The sequence below is a fragment of the Aricia agestis genome, chromosome 19, assembly GCF_905147365.1.
Source record: "Aricia agestis chromosome 19, ilAriAges1.1, whole genome shotgun sequence".
NCBI lineage: Eukaryota > Metazoa > Arthropoda > Insecta > Lepidoptera > Lycaenidae > Aricia > Aricia agestis.
In genome coordinates this window covers 13,573,624-13,585,387 of record NC_056424.1, presented here as the reverse complement: position 1 = coordinate 13,585,387, position 11,764 = coordinate 13,573,624, and the positions used below count along the sequence as shown (strand labels likewise).

Sequence of the window (11,764 nt, the reverse complement as noted above, 5' to 3'; positions counted from 1 at the left end):
TGGGTTGCACCAACTAACTTTAACTATAACTGTAACTACAATGCAAAATGTCAAATCTTTGGTTAAAGTTAAAAATGGACGCCATCAAGACGCCATATTTAACCGTAACCACAGAGCTCGACAAGGTTTTAAATGCACGTGGCGAAAAAAGGAACTAACGCTGTCATCATACGAAAACGCCATTTTTGACAGTTCTCCTTTACCAGCAGCGCCCCCGCCCACGTTCATTTATAACCTTGTTGGACCAGCTGTCATCTGTCAATTTCTCCGGTCGAAGTTAAGGTTAAAGTTAAATTTAGCCTTAACTATAACCATAACTTTAACTTTAACCACGCCTCTGGTGCAACCCAACCTTAGTAATGTGTCATTCACATCACCATGTCGTTTAACGAATCGGACTGGATTAATAAGTAATAAAAAAATATATTTAAGTACGTCAGTCCTCGAAATATTAGAAGTACTTATTAATATATTATTTTCTTCTCTCCAGGTAGGTACAGTTTTGTAATTTTGGTATTTCTCATCCAAATCTAATAACGAAGGTGATACAGTAGAAAAATTTTAGTGGCAGCTTTCCCTCACATAAAACTCTTTTTACAAAAAATGTACGGCACATTAACAAAATTTGCTAAGATTTAATGTATATACATAGTGTCAGAAGAACCAATTTTAATATCACTATCATTACTTTGTTCCTTCTGAACTATCTGCTGTAGGTCATGCTCTTGAACAATTGCAAATATTTTACTTTTAGCTACATTAAGATGGTACGGTGAGAATGTCTTTAAAGTAGCACCAATACTCAATAGAAAAGCATCCACTGGATCACTAGAATCAAACTCAGTTGGAATCGCACTCTCGTTGAACGCCGACGTCGATATGGGATCTTCGACTTCAGTGAAATTCAGTTTTATCTTTTTCTTTTTTACGCTCGATTTGCTACTCCTTTTAATTTGAGGCTTCGGTTCTGGCAACTCTTCAACGTCAGTTTCTATATACTCTGGCTCGGAATTAAACACCTGGTCCTCTTCCTTTGTTAAGCTCTCTTCTAGTCTGTCGTCGGCGTCGTCAAAACTGTCAAAATTGACGTTCGAAGTGACGACTTCCTTGAAGTAGCGGCGCAAAAATGACACTTCGCTATCATATTTATACACTTTAGGACGAGTGTGGGGCCCGGCCTCGCTGTTCTTCTTTAAAATTCTTCTGTACACGTCTCTTATGTTGATATATCTTATTTTACAGGCGGAGGCTGCAACAAACAACATAGTTATGAATCTATACATATTATAAAACAAAGACGCTTTTTTTCCCTCATGTCCCTTTGTTCCCTTTAATCTTTAAAACTACTTTTATACGTGGGAGAGCCATGCTTCGGCACGAATGGGCCGGCTCGACCGGATAAATACCACGTTCTCGCAGAAAACCGGCGTGTTTCGCCGAGTGAGTGAGTTTACCGGAGGCCCAATCCCCTAACCCCTACCCTACCCTCAACTATTCCCTTCCCTTCCCTTCCCTACCCTCCCCTATTACCCTATTCCCTCTTAAAAGGCCGGCAACGCACTTGCAGCTCTTCTGATGCTGCGAGTGTCCTTGGGCGACGGAAGTTGCTTTCCATCAGGTGACCCGTTTGCTCGTTTGCCCCTTTATTTCATTAAAAAAAAAAAGCTACGCAACGGATTTTGAAGCGGTTTTCTATAATAGAAGAGGAAGGTTATAGGTATAATAACATTCATTAAATAGTGGAGAAATACTGTTATTGTTGGGGTTTCTAATGTGATGTCGTAAATAATTACATTTTTTTTCCGCTTACATTGCAATCGCAGGCTGAACCCTGCGAGATTTATCAAAATAATGTACCAAGTATTGTACACATATTGAAAAGGTCTACAGAAAACTCCGCGATGGTATAATATTATGTCTATCTCTTATAGATATCCCACAATAACATTTGTTGTCATTTTCTTTTTACGACAAATAATGGCTAATTTTCGAAGCAATTGTGATAAATACAGCATTAATCATTATCCAATTAAATAACTTAAATACATTGTTGATTTAATGTAGATCTATATGGCTCTTTACAGCATAATATTATTTAAATGAATATTTTCGAAGATATTACATATTTAAAAATTGCGGGAAGTAGCTTTTGCGGCGGTACCGACCAATGCGGGCCACGGGTAGTAATAATGAATTCAAGTCAATGAATGCTGAATCGATTTTAATCATTTTTTCAGTGGCTATAATATATTTTATACCCGATGCGAAGCCGGGGCCGGTCGCTAGTCTCACATAAAACAAAGTTTATCTTTCTAAATTATTTTTTTTGTAATGTTAGTCCAAACTCTAAAGTCTAAACGATTGTAATAATTTAAGACACCATGCAAATCCAAAAATATACTGATGGTATAATTTTAACAGAAAAAACCAATTTCAAAGAGTACCTATTTCTTATCATGGACCACCTGTAATTATGTATTCTATGTTTCCAACAAAAAAACAATTAATATAATCGTTTCACAAACGACGAAGTTATCCGCGAACAAACGTTAAAAAATACTTTATACCTACGGTCGAATAACCTTCCTTTTTTTTAAGTCGGTTAAAAATATAACTATTTTACATCTGCATTTTTATTCGTATTAGTACTTAACTCCTCAAAATAGCAATCTAAAAAAAACTCTCAGTGTCAGATGCGATCTCGAACTCGAACGCAACATTCGTTCGAGTTACACTTAGTAACGATACGTGATACGTCATGATCGTACAATATAAAACTTACCGGGTCGTTTCAGTTCGTCGCCTATCTTCTGCCAGATAACTTCCCGCGCGTTCGCGTCCATATAATGCGGGTCATTGTAGTCGTATAGCACAGGATGGGCTCTCACAAGTCTCAGGAGCCTAATGTCCTGTTTCTCGTGAAATAGCATCTTCGGCTGAGGCGCCAGCGTGTCGTCGGTGTCGTGTCCGCCGGTCGAATGCCGAGCGCCGTCGAGCCGACACGATCGCGCACGACATCACGCCGCCATTTTGTTCATTGTCGCTTCGAAACACAGTTTTCACATTACCGAAGCCAGCGAGATTTCGTTATAAATACGATATAGCTTATCCGACGATAACAATATGAGAAAGACGGGAACGATAATGTATAGTAGTAATTAATATTATAGTAGTATGCTCTTTACCAGTGTCGGCGCGATATCTGATAATCGGAAAAGACACTTACGCGGACGACATAAGAGCGATTTCTCTCTACATTAATCGTACCTACATATTTTGTCGTGCGACGTGCGCCACGATTTACAATCGTTGTAAGATAAGCAAAACGTATTTTATAACCGACTTCCAAAAAAGGAAGAGGTTATAATATTATGTTCGGCTGAGGATATTTTTTTAAGAAAGCTTTCTATACTTACAGGAAAACTACAGTGTGTAACAAAAATAAGTGATAATACTTTAGGGTGTATACGTGTTCCTTGTAAAGACTGTGAAAGTAGCAGCGCTGAAAGACGATTTTTTTTTACTTTTGTATGGGCAAGGGCCCGAGCGTCACGAGTTTCCCCATACAAAAGTGAAAAAAAAAATTTGGTCTTTCAGCGCTGCTACTTTTACAGTGAACTCTCTACAAGGAATACATACACACCCCAAAGTATTATCACTTATTTTTGTTACACCTGTATAAAGGGGACGATAATAATATTATCAACTTTTATAAAAAGTAGAAACGTGCGTTCGTAGGTGATACCTTGGGCTTGACCTGATATTTTTTATCACAAGTTAGCTGATGCCCATGACTTCGTCTGCGTTAATTAATAATACTTATTACAAATTTTCCATATTTCATTTAACCGTTTAAACAAATCTTCCCGGGACCTCCACGAATATTTCAAGAATAAAATTAGTTAAATAGGTGATAGTTCTCGGGGTTTAGCGAGTCATTTTTAAAATTTGAAATTCATTTTTATTTAAAAAGAAAACTAATTTAGAGCATTTGTGAGAAAATAGATAGCGTACAAGATAGGCACTGGAAAAAAACAACAGTCGAACCACATTGCTAATATCCATTGGGCAATAATCTCCTATTATTACACAAAGACTGCCCTAAGACATCAACAACATGGTCGTGCTGAACCATAGTTTTAGTTTTTAAACATATTATATTCTGTTCTATACAAAAATATATATTTCCTTACACTACAGTCATGTATTATAGGAATAACATTATTAGGCCACTCACATCAAAACAGTTGCCATTAAAATAAAAAAAGCACAAAAAAAACTTAAAATTAAAGGCACAACCTATGTAGGTAAAATTATGCATTGATCAACGTCAAAACAAATAATTAAATTAAAAGTCCCAAGTCGCAATAAAGTGTAAAAAGCAACCTTTAATATTAAATATTATAGTATAGCTACAATACATATAAAAATATTGTCTAAAATACATCTCCTTCGCAATAAATATAATATACTTTATGTTAAATGTATATAAAGCACTATTTCCAATGGCACTTTCTTTCTATCACACACATTTCATTTTCATCCAAAAGTCTGGGACTACTTGTTATCCTTAACAATACCTAATTATTAACATTTTATAAAGTGGTAAGTGGTAATCATTATTTCATTTTGTTAGTTACAAAACCTTTTTTTATCTACTTCATCCTTCAAGAAAGAATTAATGACAAAATTAAAAAGCATTATTATAGGGAACGTCCGGAACTTGTACTCTACAATTTACTTTATATTGCTGCCACCAGTTCTTACACGTTCTCTTAGGGCCCTCGCCCACTGCGACTTTTAGTAGCGATGCAGTCGCGCGACTAAGAAGCGCACTACTGCATCACTACTAACGCGCGTTTTTCGCATTTGCAACTCCATACAGGACACACAGCTAGCGACTGCATCGCGACTGTATCGATGCAAATATGCGACAGTATCGCGACTGCATCGCTACAAAAAAAGTCACAATGGGCGCACGGCCTTAGTGGTAAAATGGTCACATTTAGCAATTCCTCTCAATCAATTCAGCAATTGAATTGCCAAAACTGTCAAACTGACAAATGTCAAATCAGTACAAAAATACAGAAATAAATTGCAAGCAGAGTTACATTTTGCGATTTTAGAAAAATGAATCATATTATGATTCATATCATGATTCTTCAAAGTGACCATTTTAGCCTCGCTGGTGTCACAATTACTCTGAAACTTGTACCAAGTTATTTACTAGACATTTGCTGCTACCTGTTATTTCTGCACGTTACATATAATTAAACCAATACAATAACTATTACAATAACTTAGTATAAATTAGTCGACAAAGTCGTAAATTAATGTGAAATACACAAAAATGAACACAGTAGAATGTAGAATATACAACCAAGACCATAACATAATGTAAGATGCAAATATATTGTATATTTGCCTGCAACTATGATAAATTATGGTAATCTAAAAAGTACCCTATGTCCTTTCCCGGTGCAAATAGATTTAGCGATTACAAAGAAAAAAGGTAACAGAGTGGCACTCTTCAGCTTTATTGTTTTTAAATAAAAAAAAACATCATGTACTTTAAAAATAACAAACTCAATTTTGCGTCGGTGTAAAAATATATATCGCATGTCATAGATATAATAATTATTCTCGAATATAACTGATAATATTGCTCTTATATTGAGCATATTATGATACTAGCTGTTGCCCGTTACTTCGTCCGCGTGGACTTCAGTTTATAGCGCGTGATGTCAACAAAATTGGTGTCAAAAGCTTTTATAAAAAAAACCCTGGTACCCCTTAAATCAAAACAGATGTGCAGTGTGTACATAATATTTCATTTTTTTAAATTAAACTTTATATTTTATGTCAAATTTTAAAGCTTATTTAGCCCCCCAATTACACAACTTTACCCATAAACTATTTATCATTGATAGGTTTAAGATGGTTTAAGGTTACGTCACTGTATATAATATAAAGTACTGACTTATTAATTCAAGAAGACCTAAGCGGCCGCATCCGGCCGCGATAACAATACATAAGCTATTGTGTCTCGTTATTCCACGATCGATGGGTTAAATAACTTAAAAATGAAATAACAATCGAAAAAAATCGAAATTCGAACGTATGATGATACCACCTCTTATAGGAAGATGTTGGGCAAGCGTTAGCGCGATGTAAGAGACGCACGGCGCCATCTAGTATGATTTTTGGAACTAACTTAATTTGAACAAATTTTCGTATTTTCACCCCCTTACAACCCTTTTGTCCAGTAAAAAAGTAGCCTATGTCCTTTCTCAGGCTTTAGACATTATACAAAATTTCATTACGATCGGTTCGGTAGTTTTATCGTGAAAGCGAGACAGACAGACAGACAGACAGACAGACAGAGATACTTTCGCATTTATAATATTAGTATATTAGTATTATATTATTATGATATTAATAAAATGGTTGAAAGGCTTTTTGTTTTAAGCTCTTTTTGACATACTTCCGCATTATTGATCACTTTCTCACTTAAGCTAGTATCATTTTTATTCAATTTACACAGCAAATCTTTGTTATTATAACAATCGTGACTATAATAAGTGATACCTTACACATTTTAATATTACTATACTTTTATTGCATGCGTATTATTTTATGTCATTAATTAATGGTAATAATTATTTTAGTTTTTAATAAAACTATATTGTGACATAATTTTTCTATTCGAAGGTAGAATTATACATTTTTAAATACTTGGCACTATTATTATTGTTTGGTAATGTCTAATTAAGTAAAAAAGCGTTAGTATATTTCATAATAAATAATGCTATAGCTTGGTCACAAAATATGAAGATTGACATGGCCATTGACACATCGCTTCTTTTGTCATTTATTTCCGTGTGAAATTGCTATCGCGCTTATATCACACAACTGGCAAACGAGCTGGCAAAATAATTGTGCGGAGTAAAACGTTGAAAATAGGCCATCAGCCCAATTTCGACGTGTTAGGCGACCGGGCTCTAGCTTATGGTACTCATATACAATTCTACCTTCAAAACAAATAAAAACATCTAAACATTATTGCTAATATTTTGTGACAATTACAGATATTTCTCATCTCATTTTCCTTTGAATCTCCAGTGTTGTTCTTATAAATCTGAAAAAAAATCAAGAATCAAATTAAAAATTATAATATGTATTTGCTTACAATTTACATAATAATTATGACGTATTATGTTTTCAAATTACAGTCGATCGCTTTCAATAATAATATTGTGTATTATTAAGGGCATGTTTCACCACTTATTGATAAGGCTATCAGTAAAGCTATCCATAATTTATCTAACAGTCTGGGTTTGCGCCCGTCACGTTCGGACGCGCTCCGTGTTACGATCTCTGTGACGTCAATTTTCATTTCATATTTGCGAGTTTTTTTTTGTTTCCGAGTTTAAATATTCTGAAGTATGATTATTTCGTTTATAATTATTAATAATTATCAAATTAAAAGTGAACTTATGTGAATAGTTTTGTTTCTTTAACAAACTTTCGTATTATTATTTTTTTCGATCTACCCGCATTGTGTTGTAATTATGAGTGAACCTGAGGAAGAAGGTACGATGGAGCCTGCACTCAATGAGATGGCTGCGGAGGCTGTTAACATAATAGTGCTGGAATCTGGAGAATATGAAGGAGAGGTAGACTTAGAGTGGGATGATGCAGGTATGTCAGTAGGTCATAATAATCTCGACGATGTTGGAAGTGAAGCGATGTTGCAGCCAGGCAACAAAAGGCGACTAGCAGGTAGTTCTCCAGAGCCGCTAGCTGATGATGGCTTTACACTGGTCACGAGATATAAGCGCAGGAACCTGCAGAGAACCCCTCCATCTGCATCACCTAATCCGCCAGCTAATTTACGTAATAATTTTGAAGTTTCTATAACCGCCAAGACCGATTTTCTACCGAAGCAGTTAGCGTTTGCAAAACTATTGGCTAAATACAATATCCAGGGCATAGAAACTATCAAATATAAAAGTCCTTTCAAACTTTTAATTAAATTTAAATCCGAGCTAGACGCAAACAATTTTCTGAATAATAAGATTACACAGGATTATGAGTGGGTTTGTAGAAATACTAATGAGTTGCATTACTGTTATGGCGTGGTCCGGGATATTGACATTGATATAGAAGATAAGGAATTGAAAGAGATTTTCGAATGTGACACGAAGATTTTATCCATTAAGAGGTTGTTACGTAAAGATTCGGATGGAAAATGGATAAAGTCTGAAACCGTTCGAATAGGGTTCGAAGGTTCAAATCTTCCAGAATTTATAAAAGCTTATGGGTGTCGAATGGCCGTAGATTCTTACATGTATCCTGTGACTCAATGCTCTAAATGTTGGCGATACGGTCACGTCAATCAGATTTGTCCATCTAAGACCCCAATTTGTCCTAAGTGTAGCGGGAAACATGAAAACTGCGAAACGAAAAGTTATAGATGTGTTAACTGCAAAGGGAATCACTTATCTTTTATGAAATCTGCTTGTCCTGTATTTAAGAAAGAAAGAAATATTCGGATGTATATGGGAAATCATATGTGCTCTTATAAGTTTGCATTAAATAAGTTGAAGGAAGAGACACTGAATAAGACTTCGACCAGATTGGAACCCGAGATGCTTTTTGTTAAACCTATTATTTCCCACGCCAGGACCGACGGGGCTTCGGCTCCCACTTACAGAGATGTTACTGTTGGCGACTATGCAGCCGTTGAAACTTTACATGATAGTGATGATAACATTATGGAATTAGATGAGTGTGTTTCTTCGATGCCTAATCAAGAGTCGTCTACCACAACTGAGTTCAAGAAAAAGAACAAAAATAAATCAAGGAAAAAAAGTCTAGACGTCAGACGCGATGACGAGGATGTTTTTCATACATTTCAGATAACTAGTGCTGAAATTCATACTGAAAATAAGCAAGTTGAAAAGTCTAGCTCTAGTACTAATCGTAAGGAAAGGAAACGTTTGCTAGAAAGGATTTTAGATAAAATAAGAGAAGTTTTTGTAGCAGAAGGAAGTTTAAAAGATAAGTTTAAAATGTTGATTGAATTTTTCTGGTCCGAAGTAGTAGATGTTTTACAAGAATATTTGAATTTTGAGACGGTGCTTAAGTTTATGGGAAGAAACAATAATGGCCAGTAATATCAATTCTTTACACAGCGGTATCAACATTTTTCAATGGAATGCTAACAGTTTAAAACGTAAGGCCAGTGACTTTGAACTTTTGATGTCACAAGACAAAATACATATGGCTTTTGTGAGTGAAACGTGGCTTTCATCTAGTGTAAGCCTGAAATTTTCTGGTTATAATATAGTGAGAGCAGACAGAGACGATTCATATGGTGGTTTGTGCGCCATAATACATAAATCAATAAACTATTCTGAACGAGTTTCTAATATTTCTAACTCTGATATCCAGATAATCAATATTGAAGTTTTTAACGTACCTACATTAAAGCACGTGATTGCTGTGTATTGTCCGCCTTCAATTTCTACAAGTCAACAGGATTGGGATGCGATTTTCAATACATTCAAAACAGGTTGTCTTATAATCGGAGATTTTAATGCGCATCACACTCTATGGTCTTGCAAGTCCGATAGAAGAGGTGAAGCTGTTTATAAAGCTATGTTTGAAAATGATTTTATATGTCTTAATGACGGTGCGCCTACTAGAGTGAAGTGGGTTAACGGTAGCCTTCAAAAAACCTCGCCTGATATATCATTTGCTTCCACTGACATTGCTGTCAATATGAGTTGGCAGGTTACAAATGAATCCTTAGGCAGTGATCATCTAGTGTTAAAGTTAAGTTGTGGTTTTTATAAAACGAACAGATACATTAAAAAAAGAAATTATAAAGCAGCTAACTGGGTAGAATATACTAAAGAAGGAACGACAATGTTTATTCATGAAGAGGTGAATGATGTCCAAACGAGCTATGATAGTTTTACAAATCAAATTAAATATTTGGCTGATAAGCACATCCCTTGGATTAAAATTTGTCAAGACCCCACATCAAACTTCAAACCCAAACATTATTGGAATAATGATCTTTCAAAGGCAGTTGCTGAACGGCGTCTTGCATTGGCGCAGTTACGGCGTAATCCTACACCTTCTAATTTGCTTCTATGGAAAAACAAAGTATCCCAAGCCAAATTACTTATAAGAAAAGAAAAATCTAAGTCGTGGAGAGAATTTTGTTCCAGTATCAACCACGAAACATCAGCATCCGTTATGTGGAGAAAGATGCGATGGATCAAAGGCAACACTGGACGCAGAGATACTGTAGATCCTCTTAATGCTGAAAAGCTATTGCATTCCTTGACCCCTGATTATGTTGCCGAGCAGGAGCCAACTTTGCCAGAAAGACAACCTTCCATTATAGAATCACCCATTACTCTCGCGGAGCTTCGTAACTGTTTAAAAAAGAAAGATACATCTCCAGGAATGGATAATATATCATATACTATGATCTATTATCTTCCAAATAATGCTAAGTGTATGCTTTTAAAAATTTTCAATTTAATTTTAATGTCAAGTAATATACCTGATCAGTGGAGAGACATACAAATAGTCCCTATTCTTAAACCGGGAAGGGATCCCACTCTTGCCTCCTCATTACGTCCTATCTCATTAATGTCTTGTCCGTGTAAGATATTCCATTTGATTCTATTAAGAAGATTGGAGTGGTTTATTGAAAGCCAGGGCCTCCTTCCCGGCACGTCGACTGGTTTTAGACGTGGACAATCTTGTGTTGATAACCTAGCTTTACTTACATCTCATATACAATTAGGTTTTGCCAGAAGAGAGCCAACAATCGCTTGCTTCATAGACATTGAGAATGCCTACAACAATGTAAATATAACTGCATTAATTCATATCTTACAGGAAATTGGAATCGGTAATTTTATTTGTAAATATTTATTTAATTTTTTGTCTAATCGTCGTTGTACAATTGTTTTAGATGATCTAAGTAAAGTAGTAGCATTATTAATTAGATGTACAAACCAGGGACTAGCTCAAGGGGACCCCCTTTCTCCTAGTTTATTTAATATTGCAACTAGAGGTATTTCTAGAATTATTGTAAATAATAATGTTTATAACTCCCAATACGCTGATGATTTTGTGTTATACAAAACAGTTGTAAATGGTAATACTCTAGAAGCAGTTTGCTCTCTTAAGTTAGCTATAAAGGCCGTGATTAACTATTTAGATAGTATTGGTCTCCAATTATCCGTATCTAAATCTAATATTTGTGTATTTAATAGAACTAGAAGAAGTTTTAATATTGATATTGAGATTAACGGTTCATCTCTTAACGTGGTGGATAAAGTTAAATACTTAGGTTTATGGCTGGACTCGTCCTTAAGATGGAGTCTTCATGTAAATGAATTGTGTGCTAAAAACTATAAATGTTTGAACGTCTTAAAAGTTCTATCGGGTAGGTCGTGGGGAGTTCACCCTCAATATATTCGCCGTCTTTATATTTCTCTTGTAAGGAGCCGACTGGACTATGCTAGCTTTATATATGGTAGTTGTGCTAAAACACATCTTAAAAAGCTCGATATTCTACAAAACAGAGCGTTGAGAATATGTGGCTCTTTTATACGTAGCACTCCAGTGTTTGTTATGCAGAGTGAACTCTCCATTTTATGCAGAGTGAACTCTCCATTCCTCCCTTACATATACGTAGGTACGTGTTGGCGAGTAGGTTCTTGCTTAAATTTAA

General features: G+C 35.4%; 2 protein-coding genes across 2 annotated transcripts in view; both read right to left on the bottom strand.

Annotated features, from left to right (window-relative positions):
* Positions 1-323: 323 nt before the first annotated feature.
* Positions 324-3,056, bottom strand: LOC121736339. The gene is made up of 2 exons (XM_042127459.1): positions 2,783-3,056; positions 324-1,249 (listed from the first exon to the last, which is right to left on the bottom strand). Exons 1-2 carry the CDS (start codon positions 2,928-2,930, stop codon positions 636-638), a joined length of 762 nt encoding a protein of 253 aa, XP_041983393.1. The 5' UTR covers positions 2,931-3,056; the 3' UTR covers positions 324-635.
* Positions 3,057-6,431: 3,375 nt separating this feature from the next.
* LOC121736338 (vinculin) overlaps positions 6,432-11,764 on the bottom strand; it is a 45,085-nt gene continuing 39,752 nt past the window's right edge. The window contains exon 25 of the mRNA XM_042127456.1: positions 6,432-7,138. The gene's annotated coding sequence lies outside the window, so the exon portion shown is untranslated. The remainder of the gene's footprint in view (positions 7,139-11,764) is intronic.